Below are 14746 nucleotides of genomic sequence, written 5' to 3'. Positions count from 1 at the left end.
TGGGTGTCGGAATACCTTATGACTATAACTTTTGGGCTGTTATCTTGATGATGGCCTAACGTTTGAGTCACCAGTTTAGATCTGGAGCCTATTCTTCATTTTATTGTTTTACTTCATGATTTGTATGTAGTATATAATATCATTTTCATTTTAGGTTAGATTCTTGACGCCAAAAGCTGGAATTCTCGAGTGTAGATTTCTTTTAACTTCTCTCACGTCCTCTCCCATCATCTCTGTCCCTTTATTTCTCTCCAAAAATGGAAGATCTTACTAATGATAAAGTGTTTGAGTTAGAATAAATTATGGAACTTGTTAAGACACCTAATATTGAAGAAATCTCAAAATAATTTCTTATTCTTTTGTTCTGCTTTTTTTTCTTTAGAATATATATTTTTGAGTTGATTTTGAAAATACTTTTTCTTTAATGAATATGTCCATATTTATTCTAGAATAAATTTCATCCAAGGGGATAGAGAATAATACACACAATTCGTGTATGAGGAAGGATTATCCTTATAGTAGAATAAACATATTTGAATTAGAAGCAAACTCTATATCAATAAATATATCCTCTATAATTAAAAACGCGGGAAAAAATGGTTTTAAGTGTTTTGATATTGATGCTACATCAAAATGAAAATTCCAAACTTGATTTTGCCGTAAAATTTTGATATTCGGAAGATGGGAGAGTGAGTCAATAAAAATGTGAATGAATTGAAAAAAAGTTAAAAATAATAGGAAGTGTGTCATTTTAATAAGGTAATACAATTATGGTATTAAAATGGTAATAACCAAACTTGTGTCGTGTAAGGTTAATTTATAATTTCATTTAGAGAGAAAATGACAGTGGAGCCTCAATATCAGCTTTCATATTTTAATGTAAATATTATCATGATTTTAAACATTATGTTGGTCACTTTTAAATCTCTTTAGAAATGCAACCAAAAAACGGAAATCCATATTTTAAACATTGCCTTTTGGGGTGTTCTACTTCTATGTCTACATCTAAAAATTATGTAACACTTGAATTATTCTTTTCTGTTATATGAGAAACCACAAAACAAGTCCTAATCAAGACAAATAAATTTAAGCATATAATAATAAATAATAAATAACTAATAATAATAATAATGTCTTTGTCAACTACCGAACTACGTCAATTGTTTCAAATGAATGATTTTGAGAAAGATACGTAAATCTGGTAATGAATCTGCGATGACTAATTAGCAGTGACTTGTAACGTGATACATGCTCATATGTATGAAATATGAGTTTGAGCTTCATAAACACACGTATAAACTCATGTCTTGTTCCTACCATGTAATTTCTACCTAGAATCAAGATCTCCGGAAGACATTAGTAAAATATGTTATCATTCTCTTGAATTTTGTTCTCTCACTCTTCGCAATGTGAATCAGATCACTAGTTTTCATTTATCGAGTCCAATTCCTTAAGTTGCACCGAAACTATGCTCCATTCTAGCTTACTTCGTTGAATGGAGGAGATTAGACGGTTAACAATCGTCAATTTACCTCATCCAATACGATAGATTAGATTGTTCATATCAGGTACCATTTGGAAGTTCATTTTTTTTTTTTTTTGTTTTTTCAAGTGCGTGCATTTTGATGAAGTCTGTTAGATTTGTATCTGCAACTGTTCAACCAACTCTTGCTGATCTGCATATAATGATGCTGGTGGTAATTCTCCAAGTCGTCTAAGCAGTTGATACATACATATACATATATATATATATATATATATATATATATATTATACACTATTATGTGACGAAAATTCAATTAATCCACTAGATTGTGCTAAATTACTAATGTTTGTGCCAACTTTCTCGCGCCAAATGAATTATATATCCTAATTCATGCGGAAAGATTGAGAATTGTGTGATCAAATTGCCTCCAGTTATTTCCTGCCATAATATTTGTTTGCCTAGACACGCGTCTTGTTTAGTCATATAGCATTGGAGTTTTCTTTTGTGTAATGGAATTAATTTTTTTTGTTTGTTTGTAATTCTTCCGAATGTTTGATGACCACATGCCTAATTTTTCGTATGGCGATATATATATATTCTTTCATATTTGTATAGTTCATGGCAGTGGTTTGTCATTGTTCTGAAACTCCAGACTAAGGCAATGAGAAGCTTTAAAACTTAAATTTTTTGTGGCTTTGCTTGTGTCCTAATAGGATCCTATATATGAATTTGATGGTGATATAATATATGATGCAAAATTTCTGGAGCCTTTTGGATTAAAAAAACAGTAATATTTTTCAAATAATTAAATATTCAACTACAGAAGTTGAGTTTCTTTGATTGTATGTATTAAGCATAATAGTACTAACAATGTCTGCTTTGGCCTATACTTCAACTGCCAATTTTATGTCACTGCTGCAAATGAGGTGTTATTTTGTGGACTGTGATTTGGCTTAATACAAGAAGAACCTCGAAAAGAACAGTGAGGCTGCCATGAAGAACACGGTGAGAAAAATATACGCGGCCCTTTGTACCTTACCCTTGGATGCTACGTCGGAAACCAGCTTATTGAATATTGTCATCACAGATACCGTAATTTTCTGTCAAAAATAAAGGCGTTTAGAAAACAATCAATAATGGTTTATGTTCTATTTCACTACCATCTTTCATATAAAAGTTCATCAGCACTCACCAGTCTCAGGGGTTCAAGATGAAGAAGTGGTTCCATGAACATCTCCACATTCCTGAATTATTTCACATTGCCAAGGCATAAACAAAAAGGGAACAATTTGTTATTAATATGTCAAGTTTCACAAAAGTACAATTAATGCTGCTAATTAAATTGATTTTAGTCCTACTTTAGGATTTATTATTTGTTTAATGGGAATTTCTTTTAATATAAAGTATTTAGATCAATCAACAGAAAAAGTTAATGTAAATTGCCTTACAATTAATGTATGTTTATACAACCAATTTGCATGGTTAAATGTTGCACAACTATGATGATCCACTTAATACAAACAAATGGAATTTTCAGGTTTAAGCTATTTTCTCACCTTATTAGCACCCTCCCTTGGTAGACATGACACATGTAGAAGCTGAAACCCTTTGCCAGAGGTACACGAGTGTTGGTACATTCTGCAATAACAGGAGACCAAAGTTATCGCGGGAGAGCTACTAAGAAAGAATATGATAGCACGTGAATTGATTCGGGACCTTAAATAGAGTGGGATATATGGAGCCGACCCCCAAGTAGTTGGGCAAAAGGATTGGTCGGTGGTTGTTATTGTTGTATATGCAATTTCAATATTAATTCAAAGGGACTCACCTAGTCTCCAAGAAACACCTACACCCATTCCACCATCATCCATTACTGGTTTAATCACAAATTCAATGTTATTTCCCAAGTATTTCATCAGGGAAGAGAAGAAATACAGCACTTGCTGCAAAAAAATTGAAAAATGAACATATCATAAATTAAATTTTAACGAAATGGGATTCGAAAAAGAGACCATATAAAACATTTGTCGTTAAGACTGAGCATACATTCTTCCCTTGGAATGGTTGGAATGCAGAAATGAAGTTGCAAATGCACCGACATTCTTCTCCAATTAATGCAGACAATTCACCAATGTTTCTGTTCTTAATTGCTGCATATAGCTTGAGTACAGCTTCCACAGCCCTCTGATCTTCCTCTCCTGATCTCGAGTTTTGATTATTAGTACCAAATGTGACGAGAGACAAGCCTGCGTGCCCCGAGTAGAAGTTACTCTGAATCAAACTTGGGAATGACAATGGTGAATGAGGAACGCTAAAAGTATATGGTGTTTGAGGTAAGTGTTCATCATGATTAGATTTCTTCAGGTTGAAGAAAGGCTTATATGAATTTCTCGCTTCAGAGATTATTAATGGAGGGGAATTCAAGAACATTTTAGCGTAGAATGTGGTGGGAGGTAAAGAAGCTGAACTCATTTGATGAAGATGGAGTGAAGGAATTTGATTTGGGATTCACTCAAGAACTCAATGTGGAGAACATATTTGTTCAATAGAAGAGTGGTGTAGAAGAAACGTTCAAACAGACGAAAAGAATAAAGCAAACATGCACACTATTAGCAAGCTAGGAATATTTCTTATAAAATGTTGCATAAACCATGTGCAACATAATCACACATAAGAAGCAACACATACTTGTTTCCACTTTTAATAATAGCATTTATATATATATATATATCACTCAATCTGCCTTTGGAGCACCTAATGGTTTGTCCAAATTCAAACTATCCATTTGGTGCTTTCAAGCGCAAATTAGGTGTGAGATACCAAATCGTATAGGAAATCCATTAGTTCTCCAAAGGCAGATTAAGAAATATTACAAAATTTTACCATACCATCCATAAGAAACTGGAATTTGAACCAAGAACAAAAATAACATCCATCATCTTGGCTAACAAAATAAAGAGAGTAACGTTGCCTATTGGCGTATCTAGGTGTTAGGATTGGTGGGCTCAAGCCCACTTCAAATTTTTTTATTTTTTATTTTTATTATAAGCCATTTTAGCCCATAAAATAAATAAATAAATAAATAAAATTATTATTACTAGTATTAGCCCACCCAAAAAAATTTTAGCCCACCCCATTAACAATTTATAGATCCGCCAACTTTTAAGTTCGAGTTTGTTAAGAACAATATTGTTAGCTAAATGTTTTTGAGGCCAAATTACTTTAAATTTGATAATAGTAAACACATCGCACGTGAAGTATGTGTTTAAGTATACATTGGAGACTCTTGGTGGAAAGAAAAGATTGCATGAACTCTGCTTAAACTTTCGGGAAAGAATAATAATAAAAGTACTCCCTTTATGAGTCATATTTTTCGAAGGCCCACAATTAAAATAGGACGGAGATAGTAATTAATAACACAAAATGTTGACAATTGTTCGGATTCGTTGGGCTGGGCTAACTTACCGGAAACAAAATTTATTGGGCTGGGCTATATAAAGTTTTCGTTGTATTTGTCCAATCCCAGTGCTGTTTGATACGGGCCCAATCAAACGACGACGTTGCCTTCCTGGAAATCAATGTTGATGGACGGTTATACCCGGTTTGAAAGACCACGAAGGTCCCTTTTCCTAGTTTCCTTCTCTCAAAACGACAAGGACCAGAAAACACAAATAGCGAGTGGATCAAACGAACCACTTTGACAATTTTCAGAGAGAGGAGAGAGAGAATTGGAGGTCTGATCCAATGGCGGATGATTTGGTGTTGGACACAGCGATCAGAGATTGGGTACTGATACCACTGTCGGTGGTGATGGTTCTCATCGGAGTCCTTCGCTACTTCGTCGCTAAGCTCATGCGTTCTTCTCAGACACCCGACGCCAAAATTGTCAAAGAAGGGTTATATTCCTCACTTTCTCACTCTATGTGTGTATTATATATATATATATATGTGTGTGTGTGTGTGTGTCACTTTTTAAATTTTATTTGTTGTATGTGTTGGTTGAATTTCAGGCAAATCATAGTTAGGGCTAGGAATTTACGGGCCTCTGCGAATTTCATCCCTCCAAAGTCGTTTCGTGCTCGAAGGGTTTATTTCAGCAATGAGGTTTGATTATGTTTTCATTTTTTGTATATATATTTTTTAATTTATTGAAGGATTTGAATTCATCGTTCCCTATTTGGTATGAATACGAAAAGGACTGATTTTGATGTCGTAGGAAATGAAATATTTGATTTGCGTTTATAAACCTGCTATTACTATTATTTATGTGTGGCTATGGGTGGATTATGGTAGCGGTGATTTTGTACTTGGGTGCCTGAAAATAAATGATCAGTTTACTTATAGATTTCACGGTAAGTGAGCCAAGTTTTGTGTGTTTGAAGTTGGAGTGGCTGAATTTGCCTGTAACTTAAATTTGGCTTTAGCATCAATTATGTCACACCAGCTTGAACTTAGCTCAGCTGTACCATTTAGGTGCTCTATCACAACCGACAATACTAGAGACTTAAAAGATAAAAACAAAAGCCAACTTCTAGAATCTAAATTTATTGCAACAGTTGGTAGCAATATTGCTACATAAATAGCAAATTCTTCCACCAGATTGGTTGTTGCCAGCTGTTGTAATTGACATTTAAAAAGGACAATAGAAGTATGTATAAGAGACAATACGTAACAGAGGAATTGAGACAGTGATTTCAGTGTCTAAATGAAATCTCCGTTGCTGTCTATTAGGCTCATATATAACACGTAATGGAGGTATGAGACAGTGATTTGAGTGAGTAAATGAAATCTCCATTGTTAGCTATTAGACTCGAGTACGATACGTAACGGAGATATGGAGACAATGATTTGATTGAGTAAATCAAATCTCCATTGCTATCTATTAGACTCAAGTTTGAAGCAGTAGCTTGCCAATGGAGAGGACGATTTCAGGTTTATTTTTCAACTTGACATTTCTGGTTGTGTTAAGTTGCATTATAGTTTTGAGGTGCACAAAACTTAGTTTAGTTATGTAAAAACTTGTCAATGTACATCTTGACGCATTTACTAGTAAGTATAGAGGCCTGTATGGACTATCGAGTATTGGACAGCTGTGTAGATATCATTTCTGATGGCATGATTCTCACAAAACGTCCAGATCTCTGCAGATATAGATTGCTGGTGGACATCAGCATATGGTAGTTACATAATTGTTTCTGAACCTAGTTTAGCTGAGCCATTGCTTGCTTGACCTTAGATACTCTCACTGATGAGCATGGAAGTAAGAGTTGACCATTGTTACTTGCTAACAAGAAAGTGTTAAGTCCTTGTGAACCGGCTTACCCAAGGTCCATGCAAGCTGCTTTGTTCAGTACCCTATATGTAGGGAGCCCGCTATTCTTCTTGCACCTGATTTTTTTTCGTAGTTAGAGAAAATAATTGAGGACAACAATACTCTGTCCTGTGATTTTGTGAATTAGGATGTTGAGTGGCCTTGTTTTCTCACTGTAGATAGTGTTATTATTATTCTTCCGTTCCACTATTATGAACATTTATGAGGAAAATATAATAAAATAAAAACACTCTTTTTGTGGAGAATTGCAGCCACTAAAATGAACTTTAGTGAAAATGTGAAGCACTACAGTTTTTTTTAGACTCAGTTTTGTGATTACTGCATCATAGATAATGGATTCATTGCTTCAAATGCTACATAAAATAGTGCAATCTGGAACTTTGAAAACTAAACAGAGGTGTGCCTTTGAAAGATCTTTTTCTATTTTGTTTTTGGACTTCGATGATTGGGGTTGAGAGGAACCCTTGGGGTATAGTTTTACCTCTCCCCTTAAATAGTAAGGCACAATCATCAAGTGCAAGGGGGACATTTTTCAAGATGATTCTCTTGTTCAATATCTTGTTAATGGTGTGAGAGATGTAAGAACTCAAGTTCACATGCATGAAGGCTTATGTTTGAGTCTCATAAGCTGCAGCTCTGCATATAATTGTAAAGGTTAAATCTGTCTCTAAATTTTCCTCTCCTAGGATACCGCTTGAGCAGGACGTAGACTAGATAGTAGAGAGATGTACATGAATTTGTCAGAGTGTGTGTGTGTGTATTTTGGGCGCCCGGGGGGGGGGGGGGGGGGGGGGGGGGGTGGGTGGGTGTGTGTTGGGTTATAGAGTAGAACCATGTCAAGTGCATCAAGGATGATGATAATTATGATCAAATAGGAGAGTTAGTGTTGCAGTAATATGGAGACTATAGCATTTCTAACTGCATTGAGTGGGAATTAAAAGAGCTTTGGTGCATCAAAAAATCAATGATGTGGTTAACCATTTTCAAAAGCAATATGCTTCAGCTCAATTTCAAGCCTTGTTTACTGATTGGATGTTTGAACTTATGTGAAGACAATTCATGGGTAAGGTTGTGTCTACAGCTCACTTTTTATAATTTACAGAATGAACAAAATTTGTTTTCCAAGGTATAAATATGGATCCCATTGTACAAGAGAGTAACAAGGTTAGTAGTGCTTGCATTAATACATAATCGTCTTAAAATAATACCTCGAAAAGTGTATGCTGATAGTGACCAGATTATTGTAAATTAGAATCTTTTTCTTACTGCCAATTTACCTTGTAGTCATGTAAAAAAGATGTATGTAAGATAGATTTTCTTCCCTAAATCGATAATACATACTATATCTTTTTACTCATCGGTTGCTTGTAATGCTTTCTTCGGCCACTCATCTATAATAGGCACAACGATGCCAATATATTCTAATGTCATGCAGATAATTTGATGTAACATTGCAGGAAAATGGGTTACTATATGTTCCCAAGGGCCAGGCTAGTAATCCGCAGGCACAAATGTTCTCTGATCCAAACATGGCTATGGATATGATGAAGAAAAACCTTTCAATGATCATACCCCAGGTATTGGTTTTTCATTTTTTTTGCATAGTTCATCACTTTTTCCAGTGCAGTTGGATCTGACCATTTTGAATTATTTTTTTCTGTGTTGGCCAGACTCTTACTTTCGCATGGGTTAACTTTTTCTTCTCTGGATTTGTGGCAGGTCCATTTCTTCATCTTTAAGTGAAATCCTAGGTTTCTGAGTTGATTTGTTTTTATGAATTGAGATAGTAATCATGATTTTTCCTTATGACACACCTAATCTCTTTTTCTACCGGCATGTAGTTTTTTCTTCATTACATATTTTCTTATTGCTTGTTTACATGCTGATTTTGTGCCTTTTGTGTTTTGTGCCTTTTATCTTTGTTCCAAAATGTATATTTCTCTACATTGATCTTTTCAACTGTATGTTTGCTGATACTATAAGAATATGATTGCCTCACATTTCTTCTACAGCCAAGATACCTTTTCCTCTGACTCAGAGGTTTAGGTCAATGTTACAAAATGGTATTGACTTGAGCACCGTGGATGTTAGCTATGTCAGTAGTCGCTCATGGTACGTGACCTACTTTATGAAAAAGCAATTCTTTTTGTTCAACTATTCAAATGCTATTTTTTGAATAATCTAATGTAAGTTTTTAACTTCTTGACTCTTCATTGGCTGAATATCTGATGATACACTATTTCATTTTTCTCAGGTATTTCCTGAATCTATTTGGACTAAGAGGTTTATTTAGTCTCATTTTCGGAGAAGAAAATGGTTAGTCTGTTTATGAAATGTTAACCGTGTGATGCTTTGAAATTATTCAGAAATGCATGTTGATTTCTTTTCACAAATATGAAAAATCCCAAGAGTGTGATTCGGAGTTGCTCATCTCTGGGATGTCTGATTTTGTGGGGAATTGACATGATATTCTGAATTCTGATGCAGCCACAGATGATACACAACGTATGATGCAAATGAGTGGATTTGGCGTTGATCCTACCAAGGTATGTTCATATAAGAATATCTGTTGACTTATAAAGCTTAAGAAGTATTCAACTTTTAGTGTCAAATATAGTTCACGTTGTTGATTTTCTTTATGTCAAGAAAAATTCTTCTCTTCACACGCATCTTATGTCAAGGAAAATTGAATTCTGTACTCTAGCTTGCAACTTGATTATACTTTCCTTCAACACCTTAATGGGGGATGTGTTTGATGTCGTTTATAGTAGATTGTGATATGAAGGATGTGTCATGAGTGATGATGAAGACGGTTTTGTCGGTAGGGAACATTAGACATCCTGAGAAAGAGGGAGGAAAGATGTTTACACAATCAATTTGGCACTAATAGGAACTTGTGTCAGCTCAGTTGGCAACTTGGGCTCTTCTGTATATGGATCCTCAGAGCTGCATAGGACAGGGGCCTTATGTCTTTAGCTAGCCTTTAATAGGCGACCAATGTCAGATCCTTAGTTCACCTGAATTGGTTTTGTTGTGCTGTCAACTATGGTTATGGTTTAAGTGCCACTATTGCATATAGTAGTATAGGATGCTCGTAACGAACAATTTCAAAGCCAATTTGAGTTGCCTCTTATCAATAGAAAATTGAATGATGCTGCCTCCTTTGTCATCTCATGTCAAGATTCTTGTGTTGCTATATGGCCTAATTTGCTTACCCCATTATACATTTGCTTCTTTTGTTGGAAAGGGATTTATCTAATCTAGAATTGATTTATGAATGAAGTAGGGCTTCTCTTTTTTTTTCCTAGTTGGTAACGCAGGGCTTCTTTTGATTAAGGATGTTTTTGTTATCATTACCATGGAACTGGTTACAATTTCCTGCTGTTTGTTTTGAACAACATAGCATGCCAAAATTCAAATCGTGAATTTTTTTTTTTCATTCTGGGCTATCCTATGTATAACTAGCATAATTAAGACAGACCTTATCAAATGGTTGTTCATGATGTAGATGTGCTCACATTGTTTGAAATTGCTTGTGTAAATGAATTCTAGTTGTGGAAGGGCCTAATTTTGTTAATATGTGCCACAATTGAAATTTATGCTTGTACTTACTTATCCAAAATAAAATAAAATAAATAAATAATTGAAATTTATTCTTGTACCCACTAGTTTGTACCCAAACCCTAGTTGGATGAGTTTTGCTTTTGTCAGTTTGTTTTCTGCGTCGTGGCATTTCCTGCCTAATATAGGGGTCCATCATCTGATGGATCACTCCTAAGTGGACAACTCTTTTTTCTTTTCTTTTTTTTTTTTAAAAAAATAAAAAAATGCTCAATTTGAAGAATTTGAACTATCTGATATTGTTTGTTTTTCTCGAGAACATATATTGAAAAACTACGTTCAAATTATTTAATTTCTTTGTTCAAAATAAGATGGTTAAAATAGCCTGCTCATGCTAAATTTTTGTTCATGTGTTCTGTATGATTTGCCCCATCTGTGTTTACATAGACTAGGATACATGTCTGTGTCGAAAATTTTTCAAATTCTAAGATCCAAGGACATGGAGATATCTAAATATACACCCTCTAATATTCTTTTATTTTATAACACAATGTTCAACATAGGCATTCCACTCGTCTTGAAAGAGTCATGTTATTGAAATAACATAATAAGAAAACTTTTGGGTATTATTTTTTTAGATGTTTACCTTATACCCATCTAACAGAGGGCCCCACTGAGTGATGATCCCAGATTGCTAATACATTGTTTGCCACATTGCAAAAGCTGACCGCACATGTCTGTAGCAAAGTTGTTGCTGTCCCAAGTAGTGAGGATGGAGGTGCATTGAGTTAAGCTGAGTTTGGCCTATTTGGCTAACATGATTGCTAAGAACTGTCATTAAGGAATCTGAATGACTCTTGGGTGATTAGGGAAGAAATGCTTCTGGTAGGTGGCCATAGGTTATGATCTGCTGATAGATGGTCTTAGGCTTGCAATCCAGGTCTGTGGGCTGATTTCAGCATTAGCTCCTGGTATTTGGTTAGCAGCACTATGAATGCTTATTGACTGAAATGCCATCACTTAAAAGAAGTAGTTTCTCACTCATAATATGGTCAAATATTCACTACATGGTTTATCACATTATATATATATGCAAGTAACACAACTACTGTATCCAGGGATATTAATTATCAAATACTATTTTGAAATGGGCCTAAATGTCTTCCCCCCCTCCCCCTCAATTGCACCATTCGGTGTGCAATATTTTTCCTTCATGTGCCAAGTCCCTCTCCTCCATCCTCATATAAACTCAAAGGAACTTCTAGGGCTGCAAACTGAGACGAGCTTTGCATTTTTTGGGCTTTGCTCACCAAACTCAGAGACTTCTTCAAGCTTGGGTTGTGTTTGGATCATGGTTGTTAAAATTGCAACCCGAATCATAGGATCGTATGATCCTACAATCCCAAGTTACTAACCTGATATGGATTGCATGAAAAATCGCTTGGAAGCAAGATGGCAGTAGGACAGGAAGTATTGTAGAATCGTATAGGAAATCCTACTGATCCTTAGATCCATTATAATTTAATGGTCCACAACTGATAGAGCTTAACTCTGTTAAAAAATAATGATAATAAATAAATAAATAAAAATAGAGCTTAACTGGATTAATGGGCTTGAGAAGATGGGCCATTTTTTTAGAGGAAGAGTTTTACTAAAAGCCTAATATAGAAATGGGCTTTAATCGTGTGGAACTTTTTTATATAAACCTTATGTAACATATACCCATATTTATTATGGTTCAAGCATATTTACGAGCCTGGCTAGCTGAGCTTATGTTAAGCTCGGCTTAGCTCATTTATGAACGAGCTTAAAATTGAGCTCAGATCGGGCTCATTTAGTAATTGAAGGGGCTGAGTCCGAGCTATACATAAACAGCTTGGTTCATTTGCAATCATAGGTACCTCCCTTTCTAAAATTTAATTATGCTCAGGATAATCAAATCTATGAATTTTATACATCATGCTTTAAATATTTCCTGTGATTTTGGTTGGCAAATTTTTTCCTCATACCTGCACATTTCATCAATTTTTACATTTTGGTCAGACTTTAATAGTTATGAATGTTGATTGAAAAAGAAAAAAAAAATTGTGGCTGTGTTTTGTGTAATTTTCAACAGCACCTGCTGAATATCTCTTTTCATTTACACTACAATTTGTCTTCTGAAATTTTTATTTTTTTCCCCGTTTAATTTTGGAATAATTGTTAATGCTTAATTTAGTGCTTTTTGTTTTATAGAATGACACTTGTGTTTCAATAGGATGTGTAGTTTTTGCAAATTATGCTTTATAGAAACAGACCTGCCTAAAATGGGTTGGCATACTACTGTACTTTTTAAGTGTTTTTGGTTCAGTAATTTGCTCTACTTTAAGTTGGCTGCAAGATTATATGCCTACAGATCTGCCATTATATCTAAAATGTTAAATCCTCTTCAATTGCCATACTTAATGTGACTAATTTGCGAGTTTGTACTCCTTCTGAAGCTTTGTTGTGAGTGCCCCTCTCTCTCTAAATTGGTTTACTTGGAAATGGTAGTTTGGAAGTGGTTTAAGTGGCCTTTGAGCTTTAGACACTTGTTCTGATGATAAACAGAGAGGGGGATGATAGCTTTTTTAAAATGTTGAGACAAGACTTGATGTGATGATCTTATTAAAATTATTAATGTCAAATTAGATGTGAATTTCTTTTAAGGAATATTCTCATGTTGTTATTTATTAAATTTATTGTGGAGTCATGGCATATGCATCAATCAGTGTCACCTACTCTAGGAGAAATCATTCTGCATCATGAATGAATTGTAATCCTATATCTTTTGCACTGTCCTTGTCAGGGTTTGAGCGCCGAGAAAGATGGTCTTGACATATTTCAGCATGAATGGGCTTTACCAAAATTTGAGCAGCGAGCTGAAGCTGTACTAAGGAAACTCGTCAAATAATCGATGATATAATAGCATTTAACTTCCCACCGAGTGAGATTATGCGCTTCGTTGTTCAGTAACATTTTCTACGTTTCTGGTGAAACTCTCCTGCCAGAAATGAAGTTGAATTACTTTCAGCCCCATGTTGTGGATCTCAGCTCAGATGCATTCTCTCCGTTGCGGAATTAATTTTCCACAGCGCTGGCTGTAATAACTTATACAAAGTGGCTTCACATTTTAAAATTTATATGCAGATAATAGCAGCTTTGAAACACAAGGATTTGCTAGCTGATTTTGGTGTCGGATTTTGTTTGAAACATATTATGTAATGTTGGATTGATATCAATTTCTTTTCCTTTTAGGACTATTCATGTCGTAAAGTTGTTAAAACTCTGAAAATGATGAGTATCAAATTCTTTTACTTTTGGACCTTGAAATAAGTTCCTTAGTTGCAGGAACGTAGGACCTTTGGAAACTTTCTTCGACATCTGCTATCAAAAGCCGACACAATAGACAGCCCTTTTACACGGGACCAGGTAAGTTGAACAACAAAGGAAAAGGTATTTGCCGACTAGTCATAATGCAGCGAAAAAGGGAAAAGTATGTTCCTATGGAGCTGGACCAGTCTTGATTGGTGACTTGTTATTGTATGGACTTCATGATTTAGGATAGCTTGATTATTCATCAATGCAGGTGGTGTTAGTAAAACATCAGGCACCAAAGCTTAAAGCATGCATCCAGTCATCATTTTTGTCCACTGAATTGCGTAAGTGTCGAATCTTTTTGAATCGCACGTTACTTTTGACATTTTTGGCACAATGATACTTCAAATTCATACTCCTCTCTTAATGGAGAGAGAGATCTTTGAGTCTAGATGCATGAGGTTGACAATGTAGAAAGAGAAATACCTCAGCGCTGCAAGATCTCAATCGTTAGTCTCGTTGTGAGATTCACAAGTCTCAAAGGCCGAGCTTGCACAAGCACGGTTGAAATATCTCAATCGTTAGTCTCGTTGTGAGATTCACAAGTTTTAAAAGCTGAGCTTGTATAGTCATGACTGTAATATCTCAATCGCTAGCTCAGCGTTAGTCCCGTTCTAAGTTTGCATGCTCACGATTGTAAGATCTCAATCGCTTACATAATTGTGACGCATTGCACAACTCATTTAGAAAAAGATGATCCCTTGATTGTAGTATACTTGAGGAGACCCCTACACGGTTTTATAAAATCAGTGGTGGGTTAACCACGTAAAACATCCATCAATCAATGACGTAGAACCAAGAACAAGAGCCAATTTCCGAAAAATAAACCAAACATAAGAACCAATAAAGAATTGGTTGTCCTTTGTGAACAACACACGTAGCATGTTTCTACTTGTTGACACCAAAGGCAGAGGTACAACGTACCTGTGTTGATCCATTTGGTGGGCACTGCCCCCCACACCGCCCAACTT

The 14746-nt window shown here is 35.1% G+C and overlaps 2 protein-coding genes across 2 annotated transcripts; one reads left to right on the top strand and one right to left on the bottom strand.

Moving 5' to 3' along the window:
- Positions 1-2255: 2255 nt before the first annotated feature.
- LOC132309722 (uncharacterized) lies at positions 2256-3986 on the bottom strand. Its single transcript, XM_059808037.1, has 5 exons — positions 3533-3986; positions 3315-3429; positions 3043-3124; positions 2679-2730; positions 2256-2586 (listed from the first exon to the last, which is right to left on the bottom strand). Exons 1-5 carry the CDS (start codon positions 3956-3958, stop codon positions 2440-2442), a joined length of 822 nt encoding a protein of 273 aa, XP_059664020.1. The 5' UTR covers positions 3959-3986; the 3' UTR covers positions 2256-2439.
- Positions 3987-5116: 1130 nt separating this feature from the next.
- Positions 5117-13660, top strand: LOC132308920 (uncharacterized). Its single transcript, XM_059807222.1, has 8 exons — positions 5117-5382; positions 5497-5590; positions 8276-8395; positions 8489-8537; positions 8831-8930; positions 9073-9134; positions 9306-9364; positions 13207-13660. Exons 1-8 carry the CDS (start codon positions 5231-5233, stop codon positions 13309-13311), a joined length of 741 nt encoding a protein of 246 aa, XP_059663205.1. The 5' UTR covers positions 5117-5230; the 3' UTR covers positions 13312-13660.
- Positions 13661-14746: the final 1086 nt, after the last annotated feature.

This window comes from Cornus florida, unplaced genomic scaffold (assembly GCF_030987335.1).
Source record: "Cornus florida cultivar Cherokee Brave unplaced genomic scaffold, ASM3098733v1 CherokeeBrave_3.0.0_Hap2_Chr01, whole genome shotgun sequence".
NCBI classification, from domain to species: Eukaryota; Viridiplantae; Streptophyta; class Magnoliopsida; order Cornales; family Cornaceae; genus Cornus; species Cornus florida.
The sequence above is the reverse complement of the archived record's forward strand: the minus strand, read 5'-3'. Positions and strand labels throughout refer to the sequence as shown.